This window comes from Macaca mulatta, chromosome 11 (assembly GCF_049350105.2).
Source record: "Macaca mulatta isolate MMU2019108-1 chromosome 11, T2T-MMU8v2.0, whole genome shotgun sequence".
NCBI lineage: Eukaryota > Metazoa > Chordata > Mammalia > Primates > Cercopithecidae > Macaca > Macaca mulatta.
In genome coordinates, this window is record NC_133416.1 from 23907895 (window position 1) to 23920928 (window position 13034).

General features: G+C 36.9%; 2 protein-coding genes across 8 annotated transcripts in view; one reads left to right on the forward strand and one right to left on the reverse strand.

Moving 5' to 3' along the window:
• Positions 1–929, forward strand: part of PYROXD1 (pyridine nucleotide-disulphide oxidoreductase domain 1) — a 35330-nt gene extending 34401 nt beyond the window's left edge. For all 5 annotated transcript variants that reach the window (XM_077953694.1, XM_028829313.2, XM_001098386.5 and 2 more), the window contains one exon: positions 512–929. In XM_077953694.1, the coding sequence (XP_077809820.1) occupies positions 512–760 (249 nt within the window). In that variant the 3' untranslated portion in view covers positions 761–929. The remainder of the gene's footprint in view (positions 1–511) is intronic.
• Positions 920–13034, reverse strand: part of RECQL (RecQ like helicase) — a 33485-nt gene continuing 21370 nt past the window's right edge. For all 3 annotated transcript variants that reach the window (XM_077953690.1, XM_015151248.3, XM_077953692.1), the window contains 9 exons: positions 10569–10735; positions 9687–9768; positions 8210–8358; positions 8002–8119; positions 7354–7492; positions 6065–6156; positions 3397–3616; positions 2951–3080; positions 920–2338 (listed from right to left, as the gene is read on the reverse strand). In XM_077953690.1, coding sequence (XP_077809816.1) covers positions 2186–2338; positions 2951–3080; positions 3397–3616; positions 6065–6156; positions 7354–7492; positions 8002–8119; positions 8210–8358; positions 9687–9768; positions 10569–10735 — 1250 coding nt within the window. In that variant the 3' untranslated portion in view covers positions 920–2185. The remainder of the gene's footprint in view (positions 2339–2950; positions 3081–3396; positions 3617–6064; positions 6157–7353; positions 7493–8001; positions 8120–8209; positions 8359–9686; positions 9769–10568; positions 10736–13034) is intronic.

Consider the following 13034-nt stretch of genomic DNA (forward strand, 5'->3'; position numbering starts at 1 on the left):
AGGCGTGAGCCACCACGCCCGGCCAAGGCTCAGGGAAATTAAGTCACTTGTCCATGAAAGCTCTAATTCAGTTCCTTGCCAAATCTTTAAACCACGACCCCACATCGTTTAATGTATCCACATCCTACATATTTATATATTCACTAGTTTTAATGTTCATATAGATTGGTAGAATCACCTACCTATATTCACTAGATATTTTTAGTGTTAAAACACTAATTAACATTAATTACTAATATTAATTAACATTAATTACTAATAAATAACATTAATATTTCACTATATTCACCAGAATTTTTTAGTGTCAGTGTAGATTGTGTGGTGGTGTCATCTGTAGAATTAATGCATGCTATTCAAACATTTTCTTTGGGACTGTCCCCAATAACATTTTTAGTTATAAAATTTTGTGGCATCATTTTTCTGCTGGCTATTCTAACATGACACAAAATAACTACCCATTACATTTTCTGTTTGATACTCATGACAATAACCTTTTTATCTCTATACATAGGTTGTACTGCTGGGAAAATACAATGCACAGGGCTTAGGTTCAGATCATGAATTAATGCTGAGATGTACCAAAGGACAAGAATACATCAAAGTCGTCATGCAAAATGGACGAATGATGGGAGCTGTCTTAATTGGTGAAACTGATTTAGAAGAAACATTTGAAAACCTAATCTTAAACCAAATGAATCTTTCATCATATGGAGAAGATCTGCTAGATCCAAATATTGATATAGAAGATTATTTTGACTGAAAATGGAATTTCTTCAAGAATCATATAAAGTTCCAGATGACACCAGAAGAATCACAAGTCAGTAACATCAATGACTGCATTGAGTTAATGATGACCACACTGAAAATTACTGAAGTGATAATGGTATTAGTGGAAAAGTATAAAAACATAAATTCCAAATTTGAAATCAGTTCAAATAGTTTATTTATAATCTTTCCAATACAGCACTGACCGCTTAGATAAAAATCTTAAGTTATTTATTTCTATGTTTTAAACATAAATATGTTTACTTGTGACTTAGCTTTGAAGCAAATTTAGCTAAGTTATCAACTTAGCCAAATGTACTCTAGTAGACTAGAACCATTCTTTGTGAAATGTCAAAATATGACTGTGGTTTCAGGAACTTTAAAATCGGTTTTATTTTACTTTAAATAGAGATGTAGCAGTATCTCATCTGCTAATATTTATAATGATGACTTACTCCTTTTTTGTTTGAATTGTACTTCTGGTTTTATAACCTGAAATCATCTTGTCCAACTCTAGCCCACGGGCCTAATGCAGCCCAGGACAGCTTTGAATGCAGCCCAACACAAATTTGTAAACTTTCTTAAAACATGAGATTTTTGCCGGGCGTGGTGACTCAAGCCTGTAATCCCAGCACTTTGGGAGGCCGAGACGGGTGGATCACGAGGTCAGGATATCGAGACCATCCTGGCTAACACGGTGAAACCCCGTCTCTACTAAAAAATACAAAAAAACTAGCCGGGCAAGGTGGCGGGCGCCTGTAGTCCCAGCTACTCGGGAGGCTGAGGCAGGAGAATGGCGTGAACCCGGGAGGCGGAGCTTGCAGTGAGCTGAGATCTGGTCACTGCACTCCAGCCTGGGCGACAGAGCGAGACTCCGTCTCAAAAAAAAAAAAAAAAAAGATTTTCTTGCAATTTTTTTTTTAAGCTCATCAGCTATCGTCAGTGTTAGCGTATTTTATGTGCGGCCCAAGACAATTCTTCAGTGTGGCTCAGGGAAGCCAAAAGATTGGACATCCCTGATCTATGTATTTAACTTAAAGTATCACTCAGTGAGCCTCTGTCAGTATAATACTGTTTTCAAAAAGATAGTTATGTCAAAAGAAAAAATATAGCTAAGTATATAAAGGCATAAAAAACTTAAGACAATTATATGAACTTATTCTCAAATATTTTACATATAAAGTGTTTTACATAAAAATTTTTCCCTTGTATTATACTGGAAAATTATATAATTCATGATCTCTAATTTTCAAACGTTCTCAAAAGTTTAGATCTTCAGAGTTAAGCTCTGAAAATATAGATCCATACATATAAAATATCAATGAAATTGCTTTAAAAATTAAACTTTTATCTAACTACAAAAATAATGGCATATACATGCATAAACCATCTTTAATTAGAAAATTTAGTAACGTTCATTTCAGGCATCATCAATTTTTCTTTTCTTAGCTCCTGTATTCTTAGAACCAGATTGCTGAAGCATGTTTGCAGCCTTCTTCTGGAAGTTGCCTGAATTTTTTTCCTCCATCTTTTTATCACCTTGTTCAGAATGACAAGTTTGAGATGATTCAGCCTACGAAAACAATAACAAAGCAAGCACCTTGGTAAAAATTCAGCCATTCAGTTTTCTCATGAGATTAAAGATTTCAAAATATTCTTTTTGTATCAGTTGGCTTTTTAAGTATACAGGGATCTAGTTTTTTTTTATCTGCAAATGTCTATTCAAATATGAGCTCTATTTTGAATAAAAGGGGCTACATTGTGAGAGAAGTTCTAAAGACCTCAAATGTCCTGAGACAGTGGCACCTGACATGCTTTTGCAGGCTTGATAATATTTGGTTTATAACAGTGGTTTTTAACCACTGGAACAGCAGAAACAGGCTTCTCAACTATTAATAATCACAACCAAATAAGAGCAGGGAGCATAACAAAATTAGATATTCAAATGGAGTCCTCCCATTCCCAGACATTGGAAACCCCTAGTTTATGTTAAAAGGCCAGTCTAAATTCTTTCACTTATATCTTTACAGAAAAGTATGTTTTCTCTCTTCCATACCCAGAAATCTAATCAGAAAACTGGACCTAGGGGATATGACAGAAAAGCATCCCATAGGCTTTAATATACTTTTAAAATATATAAAATATAATATACTTTAAATATATAAAACTGAAAATAGCCAGTTACCCTGAAAGAGTTCTGCGTGGACTTTGTCACTTGCATAGTAATAGCATGTGCGTCATTGTTCAGAAGATTAGCTTTAGGTCCTATTTTCAAATATGAAATGGTAGCATAAGCTGTAAAACTGTAGTCTTCTCTGCATAAAATAAAGGCCAACAATAAGAAAGTTTTTGAAGGAATCACAGAAAACAAATTTATAAAAGAAATAACTGTGCAATAATTTTTAACACATTGACTTGAAATAATAAAACAAGAATGCAAATAAAGCCTTTAAAGAAAATATTTTTGTTACATTTTTTGATTTATAGTGATTGAAGTTTGAGTGTTTTAGGTAAATTTCCATAGCATTTAAAAGTTCACACAAAATAACTGCAAAACCGTGTATTCTGTTGCAATTAAAAAGAAAAACCATAAAGACAACCTGAAAGGATGATGAATGGGTTTGTACATACTTAAGATACTGCTGTATTAGAAAGTGTGCAATAATCTTCTCCAGGTCTTCACGAGGAAGTGTGGGAGCCACAACACCTGCTACTCTCAGTTTTGCTGCACCCTTTCCCATCCAAGAATCAATCAGTTTCAATGGAGTGAGTTTTTCATTCAGTTCCTCTGCCTGCTTCAGGATCTTGATTAGATCTCTGCAGTACTCTGTTATATTCTTTCTTTCAAATGCTGTAATAAAGCAAATATGGTAGCAGGTAACTGGGATTTAGAAATGAGGGCAAGGATAGGCTATCTTAAGTGGATAAACTGGTTTAAAGCTGGTTATCAATGTGAGCCACCCTAAACACTGATTTTTTTTTTTTTTTTTTTTGAGAGGGAGTCTCACGCTGTTGCCCAGGCTGGAGTGCAGTGGCGCGATCTCGGCTCACTGCAAGCTCCGCCTCCCGGGTTCCCGCCATTCTCCTGCCTCAGCCTCCCGAGTAGCTGGGACTACAGGCGCCCGCCACCGCGCCCGGCTAATTTTTTGTATTTTTAGTAGAGACGGGGTTTCACTGTGGTCTCGATCTCCTGACCTTGTGATCCGCCCGCCTCGGCCTCCCAAAGTGCTGGGATTACAGGCTTGAGCCACCGCACCCGGCCAACACTGATTTTTTTTTTTTTTTTTTTTTTTTTTTTGAGACGGAGTCTCGCTCTGTCACCCAGGCTGGAGTGCGGTGGCCGGGTCTCAGCTCACTGCAAGCTCTGCCTCCCGGGTTCACGCCATTCTCCTGCCTCAGCCTCCCGAGTAGCTGGGACTACAGGCGCCTGCCACCTTGCCCGGCTAAGTTTTTTTTGTATTTTTAGTAGAGACGGGGTTTCACCGTGTTACCCAGGATGGTCTCGATCTCCCGACCTCGTGATCCGCCCGTCTCGGCCTCCCAAAGTGCTGGGATTACAGGCTTGAGCCACCGCGCCCGGCCAACACTGATTTTTAAATGTATTCTGAATGAAGACTAGGCTATTCCTCAAGTCTCTGTCACTAGACCAAGTTATGGTCTCTACATTGTGGAGTTTACAGTGATATTTAAAAAAAAAAAAATGGTTATCAGAAGCCCTGCCATATACTCTAGAAATCAATGTGTCTGCCAGATGTGATTATTAAGTTACTAAGAGGTGTGCTATATAGGAGACCCTGTCTAGTTATAGGCTCCTGGGCACTCTGATTTAGCAACAAGAATGTCCTCGACTGATACCCCGATTATTAACAGACCAGTACTCTGATTTATATATAACACTCTTGTTATTTTATAAGATGGTTTAATAAACTCATAAACTTCTCTGCAAAGTTAAAAATGTAGTGGCTTCCACCTAACAAGGCATCAGAACTCAGTAAGGTCTTACCATGAGGTCCAGATCTTCAAATACAACACACAGATGACAAAAAGTTAAAATACAGTGCCAAAATGATTGCAGGCAAATCCCAAAATTGGGACTCACCCCAGGAGGGTTCCCAGTTTCACGCAAGAAAGAATCTGAGAGCAAGCCAACAGAGTAAAGTGAAAGCACAGCAAGTTTATTAGCAATAGAGTATAGAAAATGGCTCCACAGACAAAGTAGGGCTACCCCAAAGGCAGAGTGGCACTGTAGATTGCTCACTAGCGATATTTACAGCTACTCATTAGTTACATGCTAAATAAGGGGAATATTATTCATGAATCTTCTAGAAAAGGGTAGGGAGTTCCTAGAACCATGTAACTTTCGGGCATTGTCACGGCATTTGTAAACTGCCATGGTGCTAGTGGGAGTGTCTTACAGCATGCAAATACATTACATTTTCTAGTTCTAACTGGTTTGGGCCAGTTTCTTTGCTACATCTTGTTTGACCAGATCCTGTTTGATCAGCAGGGTTGTGATCAATGCTCAGAAAACAAGTCCTGCTGATCTACCTTTAAAAGAATTTTAAGTAAATCTCCTATGACTAATTAGCCATTAACTGGATCAAAAATGATTCTCTATAATCTCTATTTTGCACTAAATTTTCTTCTCAATTAGTGACTATAATGTATTAGAGATTATCACATGGTTAGCGTTTTCTTACAGAATAGCATTTCTATTCAGAAGAATTCAAATATTTTCCTTCATTTCTTAAAAATTTCACATCCTCGGTATAGCAATATAAAACGTGTGCATACACATAAGACTTTTCCTTTTATTCAGCTTTGTTTCAAAACTTCATGTTGATACTTTTAATTCTGGAAAATCTGAGTCACACTTTAATCTTTTAAATCCATTTGGAAGTCTAATACTTCTCTCATGTCCCAGCTGTATATACAGTTTTGTGTGTGCCACATAATATTTTGGTCAGTGATGGACCACATACATGCCAGTGGTCCCAAGAGATTATAATACCATATTTTTACTGTACTTACTCTATGTTAAGATACACAAATACTTAGCAATGTGTTACAGTTGCCTGCAGTATGCAGTACAGTAACACGCTGTACAGATTGGTAGCCTAGGATCAATAGGCTATACCATATAACCTAGGAGACTATACCATCTAGGTCTATGTAACTACACTTTGATGTCTGCACAATGACAAAATCACCTAGTGATGCATTTCTCAGAACGTATCTCTGTCACTAGGCAATATATGACTGTGTTAGCCTATAAAGGTTTACAAAACAACAAACTCACCACTGTCTTTACAGCAGTTATCACACATTTTGTTACATGCTTCTGAGTTCCATACTTCATCAAAATGTTGAGCCATCAACACACGACGACATCTGAAAACACATTTAAAGATACAGATTATTTGAGGATATAATAAAGTTTTAAGAATCTCTTTCAGATTACACCATTATATACTGTATTCGCGTCCTATAACTGCCATATTACCATAAACTTAGTGGCTTTAAACAACACAAATTTATTCTTAACATTTCTGTAGTTTAGATTCAGAAGGTGTACTATGGGTTTCACTGGATCAAAATCAGGGTGTCAGGTTCTTCTCACATCACACAATCTAAAATATCTCCCGATTTTAAGGTCAGCTAATGAACAGTCTTAATTCCACGTGCAACTCTAATTTCCTTTTGCCATGTGAGGTAAAATACAGGTTAGGAATTAGGACATGAACATCTTTGGGGCACATTGTGCCCCCGACATAGGATTTTTTTCCCCCACATATTCTTGATAAACACTGTTTAAAAAATTGTCTGAGTTCCATTTTTAAATTCAATGTTTTACAACTATTAGGAGAATATTCTCGACAGTAAAATAGTTTCTTATATTTTTAAGTAGCAATATTTGAGTCGAAGCCTTAAAATATGCTTCATGAGAATCTACTGGGCTTTTAAAGACATTTTCATTTTCTCATTTCTTTTAACTAGATTATTGTAGCATCTACTGGAAAGAAAGAACATTTCTATCACTGTCTGTCTGCTATTTACCACCTCGACATTTCTGAGCGCTTTTTATGTGATAGGCAATAAGAGCACAAAGATAACTATGACAAAAAGCTTTCAGGAAACTATATAGTCTAACTAAAGCCACCCTAAGTAGATTTAAACTTACTTCTTAAGGAGAAACTTGGTATTGCATTGACACATGAGCTAGCAGGATGGCACATGTTACTGAGCCTGACTCTCAAAATGCCTATCTTAACCACAGACCTTTTCAAAATTATTAAAGCATGTAACTGTACACCAGTGCCAGAGAAAAAAAAGGCTTCAACTGCTATCAGTGGGTCTCAAAAACCTTCAATTAAAAAAGTAGTTTTGGAGGATTATCTCAAAGATAGGGCATCTTTTCTTGAATTAAGGCAGATCACACAGATTGATGTATGGGTACCTACCCTCCAACATCTGCTTTTATAGATCTGTACTTTGGTGTTACACCAATGCATTTAGTAAGAACTTAAAAATGATGTCATATACTTTCATATTTAATTGATAAAAGTTATACAAAGGTATGTGGCTTACTTGCTTATGTTTTGACAGTATGATACCATCTCATAAAGCTTCTGCTGTCCCACATTTTCCATCACCACCATTGAACTTATTCTGAATATATCTCCAAAGCCATAGTACAAAATACAGTCTGCTTTCATGTCATCTCGACCTGTGGTGTGAGAAACCTTGAGAATGCAGAAACCTTGAGATTGCAGAATTACATTTAAAAATTCAAAATATGCAAAAATGATATACGTAAAATTAGCAGGCAATGTTTTATACTACATCTAGAAATTTTAGAGATGTGAGAGTTAATTTGTAATGGGTACCCTCAAATTAAAAAAAACTCTAACAAGAGACATCAATCATCAGCTCTACTAAGTTAAAAAATGTGTCTATAATCCAGTTAAGTTACAGATTTGAAATCACTAATTAAAAATTCAGGAGGCAAAGATGAACATCAAATTATCTTAACACACATAAGAAGAAACAATTCAGATAACAACAGAACAGAAGTAAAAATTTCTCCATATGCAAGTAAGTGTCAGACTGCTAAAAATACATTGTTCTAAAAATACTATCCAATAAAGATAAAATATACAGACTTATTAAACACTTATAATGTGTTTTTGGGAAAAGCTTTCTAAAAATTTACTTCTGGATTTGAGTCCTACATACCTGCACGTCCACTCTCTTGGTAATAATTTTCCATGGATTTACTCATTGAATGATGGATGACAAACCTCACATCTGGCTTATCAATTCCCATACCAAATGCAACAGTTGCCACTACTACCTGAAATATTTTAACATTTTATCAGTTAATTAAATCAAGTTTAAATATTTTAAATGTAAATTAGGCTTCCATGGAAGATATATACCTAACCTGAATTTCATTGGCTGACCATTTTCTATGAACTGTGGTCTTATCTTCTGGCTCCAAATTGGCATGGTAAGCACCTGCATGAATTCCCAGATTCTGCAAACTAACCGTAACTTGTTCAGAGTCTTTCTGAGAAAAACAATATATGATTCCTGCAGTAAAATATGTGCATTTGTTAGACAGATATGGTGTATTCCTGGAAGATAATTTTCAACACACACATTCGGAACACTGATTAATACAATGCACAGAAGGAAAAAAAGAATTATGAAAACTTTCAAGGCCTTGTGCATATATTGACATTTTGGTATAATTCCAGACTTCAGCACCAGCTTGCTTTAAAGCAGAAATGAGCCTGAGCCATCAGTTTTCATTCCCGTTATCTCTTTTCTCTCTTTATTTCCCACTACACAGTATTTCTCAAACTGATGTCTGTAAGATGCTAACAAATGTGCTATGAATGCAGTGTTCTCCGGATTAATTTTGGGTTAATTTAGATTAATTTGCATGCAAATTAATTTGGAGAACATTGCATTCAACAAAGTTAAATGGGTGTCTCTCTTTATTTTCAGGGATGGTCAGAGCTTCTAGTTTGCTGATATACCCTGTGAATGTCCAGGCAGAATAAATACCTACAACCTTTCTCAAATTTATTTGACCCTAGAACTCCTTTTACCCAGGACACCCATTACTACCTCCTGAAAATCCATAGAACAGTTTAAAATGCTACTTCTACACAAATTCTTTGCTTCGGTAACATTTGTTTAGTCATTAAACCCAGAAAACCATGTATATATGGTTTACTGGTTATATGGTGGCTTTAAACAACACAAATTTATTCTTAACATTTCTGTAGTTTAGATTTAGAAGTGTATTATGGGTTTCACTGGATCAAAATCAGGGTGTCTGGCTCTTCTCACATCACACAATCTAAAATAATCTCCCGATTTTAAGGTCAGCTAATGAACAGTCTCAATTCCATGTGCAACTCTAATTTCCTTTTGCCATGTGAGGTAATGTACAGGTTAGGAATTAGTACAGGTTAGGAATTAGTAGTACATACATATTCAGTATGTACTACTGGATTTACTTATTGCTTTAATGTGTCCTTTACTATAAGGGAGTATATTTTCTATCCCTTTAGAACATCAGTTGCTTAATCCACTATTTTGTACTTAGTGGATACGTACTAAATATGTGCTGTTGATAATTCACATTAAGTCATCAGGTCTATTCTAAAGCAAGTGTAAATAAGCAAAAATAAATCAAGCAATTTGATGACTCATAATCTATGGCATAAGCAAATGTCACACCCAATTTCTAAGATCAAGTGAATTAATTTTATCACACATTTTCAAGTATCTTCTGCTATACATTAATTTTTTGTTGTTATTCAGTTACCAGTACAATTCTCAATATAATATGAAGTCACTTTTTGAAAGTTATCTCTGTCTCCAAAGTTGGTTTGTTTTTACATTACCTGATTGTCCTTTGTATCTCCCATTAATGAGCTTTACAATATCCTCAATAAAATCTTCAGTGTTTGAGGGCTTCTGCCGAACCTAAAAAAAACTTAACTTATTAAAAAGTAAATGAGTACCATTCAAGTGGCTGTCTACTCACAACTTTCAGGATGCAGTTCTTTCATGACCATAGTGTTTTTCTATTACTCTTTCACTTACTCATAGGATTCAACCAATCTGACTCATCTGTTCCTCCTCCCAGACTCTTCTTGATCTTTATTTTTTTAATTTACCAGAGAAGAGCAAGCACAGGAACAGTGAATAACTTGTAAGGATGAAGACTTTTTTATTTTGTGATGCTACTTTTATAAAAGCAAACCGTAACATAAATAACTCTGGAATGAAAACTTAGAAAAATATTAAATCTATTCTTAAAAGGGTTTAGAAAGAAAGAAAAGACAGCTGTTAGGTTATTTTTCAAGTTTATCAAGTCAAATCTAAATAGAATTGGCAAATCTTTAGTGGCATATTAATACTTCTATTAGTTATTAATTTGAACAGAGATGTTATTAGGGTCCTTAGTATCACTCCATCCTTTCTCCCCATCTTTACACAAAGAAGAACATACAGAAATTTAACAAAGATATATAACTTACTCATATATTTTATAAAAAGTATCACCTAGCAAGAATGTCTTCTGTTTAATCTAACAAAGGATTATGTAGCAAAAGATACATGAATGAAGCCCTAGTTACAGAATCTACTTATAATTACCTCCTAATGTTAAAAGTTTTTGTAAAGTATTTAACTGCTGCTCATGTAAACAAACATAATAAAAAGGTAAATCCTCTCTGTGTAATTCTTCACGAAAGTAATGAATGGACATAAAAATTACATACCTCATAATATAGATTTGACCTATTAAAAGAAGCTGTAAAAGTAAAACACTTTTCAACGCACAAAATTTTCTGAGCATCCGTCAAAACGTGATTGGTTGCAGTCGCAGTCAGCCCAATTAGTGATGCGTTAGGGAACTGCCGCTTTAAGATACCAAGCGCCTTATAATCTGAAAAAACAAATAAAGTAGCCCTTTTTCTATCCTTTAAGAGTTAGAGTAAACTATTCCTTTTAACATTATGCAGATAATCGATGACTACTATGATTTTAATTCCACAGCCATCTATAGCAGTAAATTTGCAGTTCTGCGTTAGCCTTTTTGATGTGCAGGCTTTATTATATTTATTCCAGATATTATTCTTGGTCACAGTGGACTCAAGAGACAGTGGGTATAGCCACAGTGTTTTAATTTATTACAACTAACAAAAGATAAAACCGGCCATCAGACAAACCCCTGCTACCACCTAGTGTCATCAGACCAAATAAAGCTTGGTAAGGGCAGCACTGCTTTGTATATAACCTATTTCTCGGAAACCATTCTAGGCTCAAACTTGTTATATGCATCTAAATCACTAGATAAATTGTCCTTAATCTCCCTTAAGAACTTGAACTATTTGGGGGAAAGTGAAAAAATGTGGTAGAAATTGCTTATATGCTAAGTAGAGGGCTACTATGAAAACACAGAGGACAGAACAGCTGCTTGGGAAGTGAAGATTTCAAGGAGATAATACTTGAGTTATGTCTTAAGACAATGAACAGAAGTTCACTAGGAAGAGACGAACATCACGCAAAAGAAACAGCATATATACTGCAAATACACTGGCATGAAATTAGTATGTTCAGACAACAGCAAGCAGTTCACTGGGGTGGTCACAGAGTCTTGTGGTGGATGGATTTATTGTCCAATCCATTAAGCTGGAAATTACATTTCCCAGAATCTCTTTCCTGTTCCAAGTTAGAGCTGACCCAAAAGAGGAACTTGTGCAAGATTTGGTGGCAGAAGTGAACCAGCTAACATTGCTCCTTCAAGGTCTTTACAAGCAGAGAGGATGATGGACAGATCTAGAAGTGCTCAGCCAGTTCTAGGTCATCCTAGTTCTTTTCCAGTCCTCATTCAGCTGTTCCTCCCAACTGCAGGTCTTGCCAGTCAACAGCAGTCCCACAGAGGCGATAGCTACTCACAGGAAGTAGCTTACCAGAGACCCTTCCACGACCTTCCCTTTAGGGGTCCTCTTTGCCACTGTACATGCCAGCTGCAGATTTCCCTACAGGCTCTGCCTCGTCCTCCTGCACCAGTGCTTAGGCATCAATCCGTTACTTTTCTCTAATCCTCCACCTCCCCTCTTCAGACCTTCACTTCCCCAGTTCCTCCCACAATTGTTCAAGATCGACTTCCTACAGTAAAACCGTTATCCTGTAACATTCATCGTGACTCTGCTTCCCTGCCTGAACCCTGACTGACACTGTTATGTAGAAGGCAGGTGAGGAGGCCGAGGCGGGCAGATCACAAGGTCAGGAGATCGAGACCATCCTGGCTAACATGGTGAAACCCCATCTCTACTAAAAATACAAAAAAATTAGCCAGGTGTGGTGGCGGTTGCCTGTAGTCCCAGCTACTCGGGAGGCTGAGGCAGGAGAATGGTGTGAACCCGGGAGGCGAAGCTTGCAGTGAGCCGAGATCGCGCTACTGCACTCCAGCCTGGGCGACAGAGCGAGACTCTGTCTCAAAAAAAAAAAAAAGCTATGAAAAATACAGCCAGTTGATTCTAAGCTGAGACTTTATCCTATAGGAAATGAGGAGTCATCATGTAATTTTTTTTTTTTTGAGATGGAGTCTCACTCTGTCACCCAGGCTGGAGTGCAATGGCATAATCTCGGTTCACTGGAACCTCCATCTCCTGGATTCAAGCGATTCTCCTGCCTCAGCCTTCCGAGTAACGGGGATTACAGGCATACACCACCACATCTGGCTAATTTTTACATTTTTTGTAGAGATGGGGTTTCACTGTGTTGGCCAGGCTGGTCTTCAACTCCTGACTTCAGGTGATCCACCCGCCTCGGCCTCCCAAAGTGCTGCGATTACAGGCATAAGCCACCGCGCCCAGTCCATCATGTAATTTCTAAAGACGTATGCTTCATAAATCATCTTTTGGTGACAGTGCAAAATATAGACTGGAATAGACAAAACACTGAAGGAAAACCAGTTAAAAGATGGCAGTAACAGACCAGAAAACAAATAATACAGAATATAAAATAAGACATGACATTAAGGACAAATCAGAAAGAGTAAAGAGACATACATGAACCTACAGGTCCTAGTGACTACTGGGATCTGGAGGTGGCAGGGAGGAGGGAGAGAGTGCCAGATTTACCCATTCATCAGTAGATAAATGTTGAACACCTTTTTCACTGGGTGCCAAGCACTTCCCTAGGCACTGAAGATAGAGTGATGAACAAGACAAAAATGC